This window comes from Tachyglossus aculeatus, chromosome 14, assembly GCF_015852505.1.
Source record: "Tachyglossus aculeatus isolate mTacAcu1 chromosome 14, mTacAcu1.pri, whole genome shotgun sequence".
Lineage (NCBI taxonomy): Eukaryota > Metazoa > Chordata > Mammalia > Monotremata > Tachyglossidae > Tachyglossus > Tachyglossus aculeatus.
Genome location: NC_052079.1, coordinates 17,499,133 through 17,518,152, shown reverse-complemented (window position 1 = coordinate 17,518,152; position 19,020 = coordinate 17,499,133). Strand labels below are relative to the sequence as shown.

The 19,020-nt window shown below is 44.0% G+C and overlaps 1 protein-coding gene across 1 annotated transcript in view; it reads right to left on the bottom strand.

Moving 5' to 3' along the window:
• Positions 1–19,020, bottom strand: part of IRAK3 (interleukin 1 receptor associated kinase 3) — a 31,453-nt gene that overhangs the window by 7,174 nt on the left and 5,259 nt on the right. Inside the window, exons 4-10 of the mRNA XM_038756052.1 lie at positions 12,667–12,849; positions 9,521–9,588; positions 6,800–6,860; positions 4,995–5,146; positions 4,269–4,333; positions 2,683–2,797; positions 1,292–1,410 (exon numbers count right to left, since the gene is read on the bottom strand). Of these exons, the coding sequence (XP_038611980.1) occupies positions 1,292–1,410; positions 2,683–2,797; positions 4,269–4,333; positions 4,995–5,146; positions 6,800–6,860; positions 9,521–9,588; positions 12,667–12,849 (763 nt within the window). The remainder of the gene's footprint in view (positions 1–1,291; positions 1,411–2,682; positions 2,798–4,268; positions 4,334–4,994; positions 5,147–6,799; positions 6,861–9,520; positions 9,589–12,666; positions 12,850–19,020) is intronic.

Here is a 19,020-nt window from a genome sequence, read left to right as displayed (position 1 = left end):
GGCTAATTTGTGAATACGAGCTTTTCTTCCCACTTGCGACATCATGGAAATTTCACCTCGGCGTCATTTCCAATAATGAAAAAGAAAATACATAAGGGAAAAACTCAAAGCATTGAAATCACTGAAGCCAAAAGCAAAGCCGAATCTCAAGTTCATGCCATTGGCAAACTACCGATGTGTCATAGGTTTTGGGAAATTTTACATCTTCTGGAGATGAGCTTGTGGGAGGACTTCCCAGAGGTCTAAATCAGAGCAGATGCGATTTCCCAGCCGTCAAAAGAGGGTTTTCCCATGTAAATCACAGGATTAATCTGAATTTAGCTCACTCGTTAACTCTAACCCAAACTTTATTTCTCAGACACTTTGCTTTCCTACATTGACTAGGTCATTTAGAAGGATTGAAAATCAGCCTTTGATGGATAAAGTGTCACTGGTCTTGTCAAAAGGATGAAGGGGAGGGCAGAAGATTGAAAACTGAGTAATCATGTCATGTTTACTAACTCCAGTTGCTAACAAATCAGTTTTTTACAGAACGTATGTTGTAGAGACGGTTCTGTTACAGTTAAATGAGATACTAATACCGCAAACCCTTCGACGTTGCTAGCCAGTTCTCTTGAATTTTCAATATGATACAGAGTTGCTATATTGATTATTGGTAAAATTTTCATTATTTTATGTTTATTTAGTTTCCACAATATTTGTCTTGTTGTATGTTTTGTCTTCCCCCGCTCGGACTGTAAACCGCATGTGGCCTGGGACTGGATTTTTTTTTAATGGTATTTGTTAAGCACTTACTAGGTGCTAGGAACTGTACTAAGCGCTGAGGTAAATACAAGATAACTGGGTTGGACACAGTCTCCGTCCGACATGGGGCTACCGGTCTTAATCCCCATTATACAGTTGAGGGGACTGAGGCCCAGAAAAGTGAAGTGACATGCCCACAGTCACCCAGCAGACAAGTGGCTGCAAAACCAGGATTAGAACCCAGGTCCTTCTGACCCTCAGGCCCAGTCTCTATCCAATAGGCCACGCTGCTTCTCTTCTTAGAAGCAGCGCTCTAAGTAAGCGCTCAATAAATACGATTGAATGAACACAAAACAGACACTTTCATTCATTCATTCAATCGTATTTATTGAGCACTTACTCTGTACAAAACACTGTACTAAGCGCTTGGGAGAGTACAATATAACAATGGACACATTCCTGCCCACACCGACGTTCCCTGTCCACAGTGAGTTCACAGTCTAGAAAGGAGTAAATTGGATAAACAAGTAATAGGGTAACAAGTTACCTGGTTACGCTTCCACTGATGACGGAACACGGTTTAGCACTGTGTAAGACCCGGATGGCTTGGGCGATCCCTATCAATACACCGAGGCGAACTTTCCAAGAAAGTGGGGCCGTGTTACCCTAAAACACAGGGCTGGTTGTTAGCCGGCTGATATGTATATTCATTCGATCATATTTATTCATTCAGTCGTATTTATCGAGTGCTTACTGCGTGAAAAGCACTGTACTAAGTGCTTGGGAGAGTACAATAGAACAATAAGGAGATATTGTCTCCCTCTCCATCCCCCCCATATTAGCTCCTTCCCTTCCCCACAGCACCTGTATATATGTATATATGTTTGTACATATTTGTTACTCTATTTATTTTACTTGTACATATCTATTCTATTTATTTTATTTTGTTAGTATGTTTGGTTTTGTTCTCTGTCTCCCCCTTTTAGACTGTGAGCCCACTGTTGGGTAGGGACTGTCTCTATATGTTGCCAACTTGGACTTCCCAAGCACTTAGTACAGTGCTCTGCACACAGTAAGCGCTCAGTAAATACGATTGATGATGATGATGATAATAATAATAATAATAATAATGGCATTTGTTAAGTGCTTACTATGTGCAAAGCACTGTTCTAAGCACTGGGAAGGTTACAGGGTGATCACATACATTCTCTGCCCACAGTGACTTTACAGAGTAGAGGGAACGAGAAGTACTTTAAGCTCTGTAAATCTGAAAAACAAAAATCAATCGTTCTCCCCAAATCACCCCTCTTTTTTTATGAATTTGTTAAGTGCTTACTATGTGCCTGGCACTGTCCTAAGCACTAATCAGGCTGGACAGGCTGCCCCCATGGGGCTCACAGTCTTACTCCTCATTTTATAGACGATGGAACTGAGGCCCAGGGAAGTGAAGTGACTTGCCCAGGGTCACCCAGCAGAAAAGTGGCAGAGCCAGGATTAGAACTCAGGTCCTTCTGACTCCCAGGCTCTTGCTCTATCTACTAGGCCAAGCTGCCTTAATTGTGGGGCAGGGATCGCATCTACTGGCTCTATTTCATTGTACTCCCCCAAGCACTCAGTACAGTACTCTGCACACAGAGAGCACTCAGTAAATACCATTCACTGATTCTGGCTGCAAATTTATAGTGAATAATAATGGAAAGAGCTTTCAATTCACCACGAGATGGAAAACCATTCCCTCCACTGAACAACGGACTGCTTTCATGGGAAAAAAAAAAAAACTAGACTGCCCATCAAATGTTCATTTCAATGGCTTTTCCTGCTCTGAAAATAATCGGGCAGTTTCTTAAACTTCTTAAATTTCTGCCTCCTATTAAAAGCCAGCACTAATCTTTATTGTTTATTAGCGACGCAAAAAAAATAGTCAATGACACGACTTACCAAACACTGTAATCTGTCAAAAAGCGAACCGTGTCTCATGAACGGATACACCAAACAGAATCTTTCCGCCTCTATAAAGTATGCGGTCAGTTCCAGGATGTTTGGATGACGAAACCTTAGAACAAAAGTCAATCACAGGGAAACTCAACCAGATTAAAAGACTGTACGGTACTTAAAAAAAAAAAATCTGAGGAAATACTGCTCTACTGTGTTAACAAATGAGCAAATCAAGAGCTGAATTTAGGAAAGAAAGAATCTACTGAGGCTCAGAAGCCCTGCTCTCCACTAGCAGGAAGGAAAAGAGGCTTGGTTTGTGCTGATTTATATCTACATAGATAAATCCAAGAGCTCCACTTTCTCCACTTCCTCCACCCACCCTCAGCCTCACAGGACTTCTGGTTGTCTTTGTGATTTATTTTCACATCTGCCTCCCTCTCTAGACTGTAAGTTCCTTGTGGGGCAGGGAACACACTTACCCACTTTCTCCCAAGCGTTTAGCACAGAGCTCTGCACCTAGTAAGCATTCAATACACCACTGATTGCTTACTGCCTCCTTTATATGTAGCTGCTTGAAGACACCCATTTCTTCAGCAAAATGTTTTAGAGAGAGTGGAACAAACCCTGTTATATCCCTACAATTTCCTTCTGTAGATATAGTGGGGTGATTGGGATAATAATGATTGTTAAGCCCTCATTCTTTTTTTTAAAATGGTATTTGTTAAGCATTTACTATGTACCGAGCACTGTATTAAGTGCTGGGGGGCATACAAGCTAATTGAGTTGGACACAGTCTACATCCCACGTGGAGCTTCCAGTCTTAACCCCCTTCTCCAGGTGAGGTAACAGAGAAGTGATTTGCCCAAGGTTATTCAGCAGACAGGCGGCAGAGCAAGGATTAGAACCCAGGTCCTCTGACTCCCAGGCTGGTGCTGTTTCCACTAGGCCACGCTGCTTCCCATGGATTAAATAAAGCCTAAACCGTGAGCATTGTTGCCTGCTTCCTCCTCCTCCACCCCCTTGCTGGGGTGTGTCCCCTTAGAACATCTGAAAAGATCATTTTGAATTTGTCAAGGGTGATGAGTGAAACTGTGCAGGTGTGAGAAGCCCTCAGCCATCAAGTCTGCACAGCTGCAGCTCTGAAGGAGTTAGAAAAATCTCATTACTGTCCTCCGTCTCTAAAGGGATCCCAAGCTCGCGAGTGAATTCCCAGAAAATCCTCTCCACTTCAAGAGCACTTGATTCCTTTGCCTAAAAGTCACTCCTCAAAATGGACTAGGGTTAGGGGGATAGATACGTAACGGTCCTCCAACTGCTACGTCTCGAAGTAAAAGGAATTAAAGCGGCCCTTTCAATCGTGCATTTCCAACTCTGGAACCTCAGGAATCGTTTTTACGTTTTCCAGCGCCATTATCACATGACTTGGGTCAGACAACAGTGATCTGGTGAAAATTCTCAAAGTGAAGTCAAAGTGAAGAGATTACGTCTAAAAATTTTCTTGGTTTTACTAAAGATCCAGTTGCCCTACATAATGGAGAGAGGTGGAGAAAGGAGTGGAGGAAAAAGTCCAAGCTAGAAAATATACTCACAGGAGTAAAACTTCCATTTCTGAGAAAAAAGGCTTCCAGTATTTTTTACTCTGCATAGTTTTCTCCTAAAAGTAATCCAGGAAACCAAAAAAGGATTTTAGGAGAATAAATTTCCAGATTTTTCAAAGTCATTGCCCCATGGAGAAATTTAATCATTCAAACTGTTTCCATATGCATTCAGTACTGTTGGGAACTTGCTGTTTGGGATTCTTTTTTTACATCACGTTATTTCTACTGTTGTGTATTTGTCAAGTCTCCCACATTTTTAGAATCATTACTGTTATTCTCGACCTGTTCTCCAGCATACACTTCAGTGTCCTGCACAGAGTAATGCTTCAACAGTGCAAAAAACTCATTACTACTAACCATGATGATACCGATGATAATCATGCTGTACTTACAAAGAAAATATGCCTAATAAAAATGCATTGTAATCAGAAATTACACCCCCTTTCTATAACATCATCTGAACTGCCAATTTCCTGTCATAAAAGAGACAGCCCTGCTGTTGGTTCAGGAAGATTCCAGAAGAGACCGGGAAGGAGAGCAACTAAATTCTCTAGCTCATTCTGACATTTGCACATTATACAATTTTGAAAATGTATGAAGAACCTTTTTCCCCTTCAAGGGAGGAGAAGCTTATAAATTAGAAGGTCAGAGACACTAGGTGAAATGCAATGGAAATGGAATGGATTACAGGTGTTTGTAGCAACTGGAGTCCATTACCTGCTTCAATAATTTAACGGCATATGTTTGATTTTCAAACTCCATTTTGTAGACTTGGAAAAATCCCCCTTCTCCAATTAGCAAGTCACCGTGGAAATTTCCCGTTCCTTCTATGATGTTTTTAAAATCGATAGAGGCTTTAGGGCGTATTCCTTAAGAGACAAAAAAGGAATGCTAATCAGTCACCCTGAGGTTTACCCTGTGTCTTAAATATTTACCATAAACCAGAGTTCTAAGTACCAAGCCCCATGAATAGAGGAAGCATTCAGAACAGCGCTCTGCACAAAGTCAACGATCACCGATAGATTGGCTACCATGTGTTCTGCGTTCATCTGGCTCTAAAGTCCCCCAGGTGCTATGGAGTGAACAGCTGCCCAGCCAACTAAATCACCAGAATTATGACCAAACAGTTTGCTGAGGAACACCAAGACTTCAGTTGAGAATGGAAAAATTCCCTATTGTTGATATAGAGAAAACAGAAAACAAACAGAAGGACTGAGGGTATGTTGTCCATAACTACGTCGTAACCTCAGTTCCACGTGGGAATATAAAGCAAGTCAAAACCCAACTTTCCTCGAGTTGGATTTTTTCCAGGACTTGAACCCGGAGAGTAAATCGTGTGGTTTAGGAAATTCCATTAATGCTTTCAAAGCAGAGACTGGGAGGATGTACAGAGATTATTAGTAAATTCCAAGGGTTGGTTAGCTAATTCCTCCTAGCCCTCTGTGGGCTGGTTTCCACTGCCTAAACCAACTGGAGATTTGAGGTTCTGGCCATATAAATCTGGCCTTTTGAGTGAAGGAGGTCTCAAAGGGGTGTTCCAGCGTCTTGTTTGTTGATTAATAAAAAAGCAGCAGCAAGGTTTCCGAGAGGATGGAGAGGGGCAGTCTGCTTTAATGAGGACGTGGCTGGAGAAGGAGACTAGTTAAGTTAAATTCCAGGCACGTTTCAGGTGTGTTTCCCCATTATACATCAAACTAACATATCTCACAGATGGAAAGTGACAGGAAATTCTGTGCCAGGAAAGGATGACGTTTGTATTTTGGAAAAGCCAGAGGGGCCTTGGTCTCCTAATTTATCCCCACCAAGGGAAGCATAAAGCTTCGGCAAAGGCTACAGCCTGGGACTGTGAGTTAGGAGGACCTGGGTTCTAATCCCACCTCTGCCACTTGTCTGCTGTGTGTGACCCCAGGGAAGCCACTTCACGTCTCTGTGCCTCAGTTCCCTCACCTGAAAAATGGATTAAGACTGTGATAGGAACAGGGACTGTGTCCAACCTGATTAGGTTGCATCCACCCCAGAGCTTAGAACAGTGTCTGGCACATAGTCGGTACTCAATAAATACTATCATTATTATTATTATTATTGTTGCTATTAAAGGCTGCAACCATTCCAACCGTATGTCCTGAGGCAATCCAGTAGCAGAAAGTATCTTACGTATACTGTACACACCAGATTTAAAATAAAGCATTTTTCTGTCCTGAGTCTGTTAGAAATTGTTCATCATGGCTCAATGGAAAAGAGTCAGACTTTGGAGTCAGGCTTTGGAGTCAGAGGTCATGGGTTCAAATCCCAGCTCCGCCAATTATCAGCTGTGTGACTTTGGGCAGGTCACTTAACTTCTCTGTGTCTCAGTTCCCTCATCTGTAAAATGGGGATTAAGACTGTGAGCCCCCGTGGGACAACCTGATCACCTTGTACCCTCCCCAGTGCTTAGAACAGTGCTTTGCACATAGTAAGCGCTTAATAAATGCCATAATTATTATTATTATCAAAGCACCCCTTTAAAAACTTTTTTTTTTTACCTTGATGCTGGTACTTTGGAGGAGAAAGAACTTCATTACCAACTACGGAGCCAGCCGTTTCCTGGAAGCAGAAAAAACATAATTCTATTACATGGCTTGTTCTAGCACCTCTCCCAAATTAAGAGCTCTTTTCCCAAATTCATCCATTCATTCATTCATTCGTATTAATTGAGCGCTTACTGTGTGCAGAGCACTGTACTAAGATTGGGAAGTACAAATCGGCAAAATATAGAGATGGTCCCTACCCAGCAACAGGCTCACATTCATTCATTCGATCGTATTTATTGAGTGCTTACTGTGTGCAGAGCACTGTACTAAGTGCTTGGGAAGTACAAATTGGCAACATATAGAGACAGTCCCTACCCAACAATGGGCTCACAGTCTAGAAGGGGGAGACAGACAACAAAACAAAACATGTGGTCAGGTGTCAGTATCATCAGAATAGAGTTACAGCTCTATACACATCATTAATAAAATAAATATAGTAGATAAGTACAAATAAAATAGAGTAATAAATATGTGCAAATATATACAAATGCTCTGGGGAGGGGAAGAGGGTAGGGCAGAGGGAGGGAGGGGAGTGAATGGGGAGGAGAGGAAAAAGCGGGGGCTCAGTCTGGGAAGGCCTCCTGGAGGAGGTGAGCTCTCAGTAGGGCTTTGAAGGGAGGAAGAAGTTAGTTTGGTGGATGTGTGGAGGGAGGGCAATCCAGGCCAGAGGAAGGATGAGGGCCAGGGGTCGACGGCAGGACAGGCGAGAACAAGGCGCTGTGAGGATTCACTTGTATCTACCCCAGTGATTAGAACAAAACAGAATAAATATAATTCTGTTTATTTATATTGATGCCTGTTTATATGCTGATTATATTGTTTTGATGTGTACGTATCTATAATTGTATTTATTTATATTGCTGCCTGTTTACTTGTTTTGATGTCTGTCTTCCCCCTTCTAGACTGTAAACACTGTGTGGGCAGGGATTGTCTCTACTGCTGAACTGTACTTTCCAAGTGCTTAGTACAGTGCTCGGCACCAAGTAAGCGCTCAATAAATATGACTGAATGAATAAATGAATGAATGAACAATGCTTGCCAAAGCTAAGCAGTTAACAAATACCAGAGTTAATAGAGCAGGAAAGGAGAAGCTGCTCCTTGATGTGAAAGGCTGGGTCTTTACTCTTTTGAAGAAACTTAAATTATTTTTGAAGAAACTTAAATTATTTTTTTGATAGCATTTATTAAGCACTTACTATGTGCAAAGCACTGTTCTAAGCGCTGGGGCGGTTAACCAGGTGATCAGATTGTCCCACGGGGGGCTCAGAGTCTTCATCCCCATTTTACAGATGAGGTAACTGAGGCACAGAGAAGTTAAGTGGCTTGCCCAAAGTCACACAGCTGATAAGTGGTGGAGCCGGGATTTGAACCCATGACCTCTGACTCCAAAGCCCGGGCTCTTTCCACTGAGCCACGCTGCTTCTCCAATTCCAAAGTGGGGGGGGGACCCCGTATTAAATGGATGCCAACACCCCCAAATATACCTGTTAACCTAACCGCTAAGAGAGAGAAGCAGCATAATAATAATAATAATGATGGTATTTGTTAAGTGCTTACTATGTGCAAAGCACTGTTCTAAGCGCTGGGGGGATACAAGATGATCAGGTTGTCCCACGTGGGGCTCACAGTCTTCATCCCCATTTTACAGATGAGGGAACTGAGGCACAGAGAAGTTAAGTGACTTGCCCAAAGTCACACAGCTGACAATTGACAGAGCCGGGGTTTGAACCCATGACTCTGACTCCAAAGCCCGGGCTCTTTCCACTGAGCCATGAGTTAAAGGAAAGAGCATGGTGCTGGGAGTTAGAGGGCCTGGGTTCCAATCCCAGCTCTGCTACTTGTCTGCTGTGTTACCTTAGGCAAGTTACTTAACTTCTCCATCCCTCAGTTCCTTAGAACAGTGCTTTGCACATAGTAAGCGCTTAATAAATGCCATCATTATTATTATTATTATTCCTCTGTCGATTCATTATCCACCCTCCCTACCACTTAGACTGTGAGCCCCACGTGGCTCAGAGACTCTGTCCAACCTGATTAACCTTCATTCATTCATTCGTTCAATCGTATTTACGGAGTGCTTACTGTGTAAGCACTGTGTAAGTTTAGACTGTGAGCCCACTGTTGGGTAGGGACTGTCTCTATATGTTGCCAACTTGTACTTCCCAAGCGCTTAGTACAGTGCTCTGCACACAGTAAGCGCTCAATAAATACGATTGATTGATTGATTGTGCAGAGCCCTGTACTAAGTGCTTGGGAGAGGACACTACAACAATACACACATTCCCTGCTGTATCCACCCCACCACTCAGTATGGTGCTTGGTGCTTAACAATACCAAAATTATTATTCAAGCGGGCCAAAAAACGATGAGTTCAAGAACAAGCAATTTTGAGAAATAAATAAAATGTCAGATCAGACAAATGATCAGAGCAGGAGCTCAGAAGCAATCCATCCTGGCTCTGGCCGCTGGCCAGAAGAGGGTTCTTAAGTCCCCTAAATGTTGAAAACGCTTCAAATCCCAACCTGAACGTCAGATGACTGAGGCAACTAAGGTGACGCGGCCTGGCAGCTGAACAAAGGAAAAAGCCCCAAGTTCCATCAAGGAGGGATATTACACTCCCCCTTTCTGCCTCTTAAAATTTCCACCGGCTTTGATGAGCGGTAAATAGCGTACCTTGGAAGCCCGACTTTGAAATCCATCTCTTTGACAGGTCTGACTTGGCGAAATATTTAGCGATTCTCCTGGAACAGAAAAGAAGGGCAGTGTAGCGTGAGGGGGAGACAGCGCTTAGAACAGTGCTTGGCACATAGTAAGTGTTTAACAAATGCCATTATTATTATTGTTATTTTTATTATTATTAACAAACGTTAGAATTTCCTTCACGATTTCATGAACAAGTCACTGGGGAATTGTGTTTGAGAAGCAGTGTGGACTAGGGGGTAGAGTTAGTTGCTCCTTTATACTTCCGCCCGGCCCTTCCCACCTTCGGCATCCCTTCCATAGTGGGAAGCAGCGTGGCCAAGTCTGGAAGTCAGAAGGACCTGGGTTCTACTCCCGGCTTAGCCTCTGTCCGCTGTGTCACCTTGGGTGAGTCACTTCACTTCTCTGACCCTCCGTTTCCTCGTCAATTTCAATCATAAAATGAGGATGAAGACTGTGAGCCCCAGGTGGGATGGGGACCGTGTCCAACTTGATTAGCTTATAACCACAGCGCTTAGAGCAGCGCTTGACACATAGGAAGAGATGATCAAATACTATTTTTGTCATTATTATTTCCTGTCCATGCATCGTGTCTCAAAACGAGGGGGGCCTTGGTTGGGCCTAGCCTCTGGGGAGGACTCAAACAGCAAGCAGCTCCCCGTCTACACTAAAAACTCCTTACGGGCAGGGACCCGTTCCCTGCTAATTCCCTCGTACCTTCCTCTTCCAAGCCCTCGGTCCAGCGCTCTGAACATAGTACGCGCTCGATAAATACCACTGATCGACCGAATGACGGTCAACGCTTCCCGGCCGGCCGGATGTACCGGGTAGAAACCGAGGGGAGAAACGGGGTTTCCGAGGAAAGAAATCAGGGGCGGCGCCAACACGTGAGACCTTGTGGAAGGGCCTGTGGAGGGATGGTTCAGATGTCCACTGAGGCGATGAGACGCCCCCTGCTCTAGCTTCGGATGGGAATATCGGGACCTCGTCCATCACCTCGCCCCCTCCTACCTCCCCTCCCTTCTCTCCTTCTCCAGCCCAGCCCGCACCCTCCGCTCCTCCGCCGCTAATCTCCTCACCGTACCTCGTTCTCGCCTGTCCCGCCATCGACCCCCGGCCCACGTCATCCCCCGGGCCTGGAATGCCCCCAATCCCTCTGCCCATCCGCCAAGCTAGCTCTCTTCCTCCCTTCAAGGCCCTGCTGAGAGCTCACCTCCTCCAGGAGGCCTTCCCAGACTGAGCCCCTTCCTTCTTCTCCCCCTCGTCCCCCTCTCCATCCCCCCCATCTTACCTCCTTCCCTTCCCCACGGCACCTGTATATATGTATATATGTTTGTACATATTTATTACTCTATTTATTTATTTATTTATTTATTTTACTTGTACATATCTATTCTATTTATTTTATTTTGTTAGTATGTTTGGTTTTGTTCTCTGTCTCCCCCTTTTAGACTGTGAGCCCAATGTTGGGTAGGGACTGTCACTATATGTTGCCAATTTGTACTTCCCAAGCGCTTAGTACAGTGCTCTGCACATAGTAAGCGCTCAATAAATACGATTGATGATGATGATGCTGATGATCTCCACATCAAACTTTAAGGCACTCAATCAGCTCTCCGCATACCATCCTACCTCGCTGATTTCCTCCTACAATCCTCCATCGCCAACCTACTCGCCGTCCCTCAATCTCGTCCATCTCGCCATCGACCCCTCCTCGCCCACGTTCTCCCGCTGGCCTGGGACTCCCTCCCCTCTCACGGAAGACAGTCCATCACCCTCCCCACCTTCAAAACCCTCCTAAAATCACATCTCCTCCAAGAGGTCTTCCCTGACTAAGCCCTCATTTCTCCTAATAATCATAACAATAACGATGATGGTATCTGTTAAGCACTTACTAGGTGTCAGGTACTGTTCTAAGCACTGGGGTAGATGCAAGATAATCAGGTTGGATACAGTCCATGTCCCACCTGGGGTTCACAGTCTTCATCCCCATTTTACAGGGGAGGGAACTGAGGCCCAGAGGAGTGAAGCGACTTGCCCAAAGTCACACAGCAGATGGGTGGTGAGGTGGGATTCGAACTCAGGTCCTTCTGCACTCCCAGGCCCAGGCTCTATCCACTAGGCCACACTGCTTTCCTACCCATCCTCCCCTCTGTGTCACCTATGGGCTTGGCAGCATACCCCTTAAGGACTTTGCTACCCCCTCCCACGGTACTTATCCTTATACTTCCCCTCTCTCTAATTTATTTTAATGCCCGTCTCCCTCTGTCGACTTTAAACTATTTGTGTCTACAAACGCTATGGCACAGTGCTTTACCTCATCTGGAAAATGGGGATGAAGACTGTGAGCCCCCTGTGGGACAACCTGATTACCTTGTAACCTCCCCAGTGCTTAGAACGGTGCTTTGCACATAGTAAGCGCTTAACAAATGCCATTATTATTATCATTATTTCCCAACCCGCACACAGTAATCACTGGCATTTATCGAACGCTTACTGTGGGCAGACCACTGTACTGAGCACTCGAGAGAGTACGACCCAACGGCGTCGATAGACACGATCCTTGCCCGCAACGAGCTTCCAGCCTGCAAGCGCTCGATAAATACCATCGGCGGACTGGGACGACGGCCCCGAGCGTATGGAAAACACCCAACTCGCCTGAGAGGCAAATCTAATCCCTGAAATGGAGAGTGAGGCTCTAGGAATCAATCGCTCAAATCAATCAACGGGCATTTCTTGAGCTCTTATTACGTGCAGAGCGCTTGGGAGAGTACAACAGAATTATCATCATCATCATCAATCGTATTTATTGAGCGCTTACTGTGTGCAGAGCACTGTACTAAGCGCTTGGGAAGTCCAAGTTGGCAACATATACAGGCCCTACCCAACAGTGGGCTCACAGTCTAAAAGGGGGAGGCAAAGAACAAAACCAAACATACTAACAAAATAAAATAAATAGAATAGATATGTACAAGTAAAATAAAAATAGAGTAACAAATATGTACCAACTTATAAACATATATACAGAATTAGCAGAGACGTTCCCTGCCCGCAGCGAGCTTATAGTCTAGAGGGGGTGACGGACAATAATATGAATAAATAAGGACCGTAGGCATTACCTGGGTTGGTGAGGCAGTCGATGGCTCGCTGATGGCCCATGTCCTCCAGGACCTGCAGAAGGTCGCCGACGGTCTTGTTTTTCTGAGCCCAGGACCACAGCAATTCTCTCGTCCCGCTCCTCCCCTGTTGCACGTACTTTTCAAAATGTCGAACTTCCAGCCAGTTACTCGACAGTCTCTCGGCTGCGAAAGTCACGACGGGAAAGACCAAACGGGAAGGGGGAGGGAGGGTCAGTGGCCTGGGAATGAAATGACACTATCTTTCACACCAGAAAAAGCGATCGCTCCACATTTTTTTTCTCCCCTCTCTCAAATCTCGAGTGAAGGGAAACCTCATCTCAGGGTGAGAGGGAGAAGTGTACTCCCCAGAGACTTCTAGTGTCTGTGGAAACACTCCCAGCGCTTAGAACAGTGCTGTGCACATAGTAAGCGCTTAACAAATGCCATCATCATCATTATTATTATTATTATTAAGTGGAAAGCAGCTCATCTGTCTTCTATCGAGCTCACTTTGGGCCATCTCTGCTGGTACGGTGCTCTGCACATGGTAAGTGCTCAATAAATACGACTGGATGGATGCTAGAGTGTACTCTCCCAAGGGCTTAGCACAGTGCTCTGCACAGACAAAGCAATCAGTACATACCACTGACTGAAGATTTGCGCTCCAAAGCACAAACCGTCTTTTAGCTGCCGATAGTGTACGGCGGTCTCAGTTGCGCACGGCCAACACTGTGATGTGTGTGTCCCCTTTTAGATTGTGAGCCCACTGTTGGGTAGGGACTGTATATGTTGCCAACTTGTACTTCCCAAGCGCTTAGTACAGTGCTCTGCAAGCAGTAAGCACTCAATAAATACTTTTGATTGATTGTGTCGGTCGGTCTTCAGGAGGATTTACCCCAAACGGGGGCCTGGGAGAGCAGGGGAACCTTTCATTCTATCGTATTTCAATCGTATTTATTGAACACTTACCATTCCCTTCAAGGCCCTACTGAGAGCTCACCTCCTCCAAGAGGCCTTCCCAGACTGAGCCCCTTCCTCTCCCCGTCTCCATCCCCCCCATCTTACCTCCTTCCCTTCCCCACAGCACCTGTATATATGTATATATGTTTGTACATATTTATTACTCTATTTATTTATTTATTTATTTATTTTATTTGTACATATCTATTCTATTTATTTTATTTTGTTAGTATGTTTGGTTTTATTCTCTGTCTCCCCCTTTTAGACTGTGAGCCCACTGTTGGGTAGGGACTGTCTCTATATGTTGCCAATTTGTACTTCCCAAGCGCTTAGTACAGTGCTCTACACATAGTAAGCGCTCAATAAATACAATTGATGATGATGATGATGATGTGCAGAGCACTGTACTGAGTGCTTGGGAGACACAGTCTCTGCCCTCAATGATCTTACAGTCTAGAGGGGGTACTTAGGCCCTGCACGTAGTAAGCGCTCAAAAGATACCATCGATTGATTGATTGGGTGACCACCCCACCCTGGGCGGCCGTAAAAGACATCATATCCAGGAAGGGCTAGGTCTACAACTCGAGTCCTGGAGTTTGTTGTTGGCCTCAGTTCCCTCATCTGGAAAATGGGGATTAAGACTTTGAGCCCCACGTGGGACAGGGATTGCGTCTAACCTGATTAACTCGTATCTACCCCAACACTTCAAACAGTGCTTGGCACATAGTAAGTGCTTAACAAGTACAATAGTTATCTACTATTATTGTTATTATTCGGTTGGGCAGACTCCCTGTTCTGAAATGATTGGGTTATTATTGCAATAATAATGGCATTTGTTAAGCGCTTACTATGTGCAAAGCACTGTTCTAAGCACTGGGGGGATACAAGGTGATCAGGTTGTCCCACGTGGGGCTCACAGTCTTAATCCCCATTTTACAGATGAGGGAACTGAGGCTCAGAGAAGTTGTGACTTGCCCAAGGTCACACAGCAGACATGTGGCAGAGCCGGGATTCGAACCCATGACCTCTGACTTCCAAGCCCGGGCTCTTTCCACTGAGCCACGCTGCTTCTGACCTGGCCTGCTCTCCTGCCCTCATCATCATCATCATCAACAATGGTATTTATTGAGCACCTCCTCGGTGCAGAGCACTGTACTGTGCACCTAGGATAGTGCAACAGAGTTGGTGGACGCTTTTTTGTTTTGTTTTTCACATTATTTAAGCACTTATTATGTGTCCATCACTGTTCTAAGACCTGGGGAAGGTACGAGTGAATTAGGTCAGATACAGTCCCCGTCCCGTATGGGGCTCCCGGTCTAATCAGGAGGGAGAGCTGCTCCCGAATCTCCATTTTACAGTTGAGGGAACTGAGGCCCAGTGAAGTGACTTGCCCAAGGTCACACAGCAAGCGATCAGCAGAACCGGGATTAGAACCGAGGTCCTCCGAATCCCGGGCCCTTCCCATCTTTCCCATCGGAGAAGCAGCGTGGCTCAGTGGAAAGAGCCCGGGCTTTGGAAGTGCTTAGTACAGTGCTCTGCACACAATAAGCGCTCAATAAATATGATTGATGATGATGATGATTTGGAGTCCGAGGTCATGGGTTCAAATCCCGACTCCACCACTTATCAGCTGTGTGACTGTGGGCAAGTCACTTAACTTCTCCGGGCCTCAGTTACCTCATCTGGAAAATGGGGATGAAGACTGTGAGCCCCCCATGGGACAACCTGATCACCTTGGTAACCTCCCCAGCGCTTAGAACAGTGCTTCGCACCTAGTAAGCGTTTAATAAATGCCATCATTATTATTATTATTATTATTATCCTTCCCAGCTGGGCTAATTTGGCGGGGGCTTTAGGGGATTTCCTAGAGAGGTTGAGTCTCTGTTTCCATCTTTAGCCAACCCCGTGCGGCATTCCTCCCCAGCGTCATTCCAAACTCTCAGGGTTTTCCACATGAGTGGGCGGAGGACTTCAGGCCTTTAAGAAGCCCTCGGGAATGGGAAGACTTACTCTCCCAGGAGGACAGAGAGGGGCAGGGTTGGAGAAATTCCAAGCGAGACCGGGAATTTTGGGGGAATTTGGGGGGAATTTTAGGGGAATTTTAGGAACCAGCCTTCTTCATTTGTTTTACTACGAATCCTCGTCATTCCGAGGGTGGGTTCAAAGGTGCTCTCCTACAGATCCTTTCACCAGCCACTCAGTCAATCAAATGTATTTATTGAGCACTTACTGCGTGGAGAGCACTGTATGTGAGAAGCAGCGTGGCCTAGTGAGTAGAGCGTGGGAGTCAGAAGGATCTGGGTTCTAATCCCGGCTCCGCCACTTGTCTTCTGGGTGACCATGGGCAAGGTACTCCATTTCCCTGTACCTCAGTTCCCTCATCTGTCAAATGGGAATTAAAACTGTGAGCCCCATGTGGGACAGGGGCTGCCTCCAACCCGATTACCGTGCATCTTCCCCAGCGCTTAGAACAGTGCCTAGCACATAGTAAATGTTTAACAGCGCGGCGCTATTGGAAGAGCCGTGGGCCACAGTGCCGGAAGTCCCGGGTTCGAGTCCCGGCTCTGACATCCGTTCCCCGTGTGGCCTTGGGTAAGTCACTTAACCTCCCCATGCCTCAATTTCCCCAGCTGTAAATTGGGAGTAATAATACCTGAACCCTATCTCGCAGGGGTGTTGTGAGAAATAAATAACTAAACAATGTAAGGCGCTTTGGTAGTGAAAGCACTGCCTCGAAACACAGTTTTTCAGCGCTTAGGACAGTACTTGGCACATAGTAAGCGTTTAATAATAATAATGATAATAATGATAATAATGATAATAATGATAATAATAATAATAATAATAATAATGGCATTTGAGAAGTAAATAACTAAACAATGTAAGGTGCTTTGGTAGTAAAAGCACCACCTTGAAACACAGTTTTTCAGCACTTAGAACAGTACTTGGCACATAGTAAATGTTTAATAATAATAATAATAATAATAATAATAATAATTATGGCATTTGAGAAGTAAATAACTAAACAATGTAAGGTGCTTTGGTAGTACAAGCACCACCCCGAAACACAATTTTTCAGCGCTTAGGACAGTACTTGGCACATAGTAAACGTATAATAATAATAATAATAATAATAATAATAATAGTAATAATGGCATTTGAGAAGTAAATAACTAAACAATGTAAGGCGCTTTGGTAGTAAAAGCACCACCTTGAAACACAGTTTTTCAGCGCTTAGGACAGTACTTGGCACATAGTAAACATTTAATAATAATAATGATAATAGTAATGATGGCATTTGAGAAGTAAATAACTAAACAATGTAAGGCGCTTTGGTAGTAAAAGCACCACCTCGAAACACAGTTTTTTAGCGCTTAAGACAGTACTTGGCACATAGTAAACATTTAATAATAATAATAATAATACTAATGATGGCATTTGTTAAGTGCTTACCAAGTGCAAAGCACTTTTCCAAGCTCTGGGGAGGACACAAGGTGATCACGGTGTCCCTCGTGGGGCTCACAGTCTTCATCCCCATGTTACAGATGAGGTAACTGAGGCACAGAGAAGTTAAGTGATTGCCCAAGGTCACACAGCTGACAATGGGCAGAGTCGGGATTTGAACCCATGACCTCTGACTTCCAAGCCCGTGCTCTTTCCATTGAGCCACGTTGCTTCTGTTTAACAAATACCATCATTATTAAATACCACAATTATTGTTATTATTACTAAGCGTTTGGGAGAGTGCAATATAGCAATATTTACTACTCTATTTTATTAATGATGTGTATATAGCTATAATCCTATTTATCTGTTCTGATGGTATTGACGCCTACTTGTTTAGTTTTGTTGTCCGTCTCCCCCTTGTAGACCATGAGCCTGTTGTTGGGCCAATTTGTTGCCAATTTGTACTTCCCAAGCGCTTAGTACAGCGCTCTGCACACAGTAAGCGCTCAATAAATACGACTGAATGAATGAATGAATGCAGAGCACTGGACTAAGCGCTTCGAAAGTACAATTCGGCAACAGAGACAATCCCTCCCCAGCAACGGGCTCACAGTCTAGAAGGGGGGAGACAGAAAGCAAAACAAAACAAGTAGACAGGCGTCAATAGCATCAAAATTGATAACTAGAATTATAGCTATTTACACATCATTAATAAAATAAATAGAGGAATAAATATGTACAAATATACACAAGTGCTGTGGGGAGGGGAAGGGGGTAGGGCAGAGGGAGGGAGGGGGGCGATGGGGAGGGGAGGAGGAGCAGAGGAAAAGGGGGGCTCAGTCTGGGAAGGCCTCCTGGAGGAGGTGAGCAGCAGCATTTAATAATAATAATAAATATAGAAAACATATAAATATTATAAATTTATATTATAATATATTAATAATATAATAATATAATTTTATTATATAATAAATGTTATTATGATTATTATGATTATTATTATGTGCAAAGCCCCGTTCTAAGCGCTGGGGAGGTTACAAGGTGATCACGTTGTCCCATGGGGGGCTCACAGTTTTCACCCCCATTTTCCAATGAGGTAACTGAGGCCCAGAGAATAATAATAATAATAATAATAATAATAATAATAATAATAATAATAATAATAATGTTGGTATTTGTTAAGCGCTTACTATGTGCAAAGCATCGTTCTAAGCGCTGGGGAGGTTACAAGGTAATCAGGTTGTCCCACGAGGGGCTCACAGTCTTCATCCCTGTACTAAGCGCTTGGACAGTACAATTCAGCAATCAATTTATTCAATCATCCAACAATAATAATAACAACAATAATAATAACAACAATACTACTACTACTACTAATGATATTACTACTAATAATATGTGGCAAGCCCTGTTCTGAGCCCTGGGGAGATATTTCCTGAGCGCTTCGTGCACTCGTGTACTGCTTGGACAGTACAATTCAGCAATCAATTTATTCAATCATCCAATGGTAATAATAATAACAACAATAATAATAACAACAATACTACTACTACTACTACTAATGATATTACTACTAATAATATGTGGCAAGCCCTGTTCTGAGCGCTGGAGGAGATATTTCCCGAGCGCTTCGTGCACTCGTGTACTGCTTGGACAGTACAATTCAGCAATCAATTTATTCAATCATCCAATGGTAATAATAATAATAACAACAATAATAGTAACAACACTACTACTAATAATAATAATAACGATATGTGCCAAGCACTGTTCTAAGCGCTGCGGTAGCTATTTCCTGAGAACCTCATGCGTGCAGAGCCCTGTACTAAGCACTTGGACAGTACCATTCAGCAATCAATTTATTCAATCACCCAACGGTAATAATAATAACAACCACAATACTACTACTACTGATTCATTCATTCAATCGTATTTATTGAGCACTTA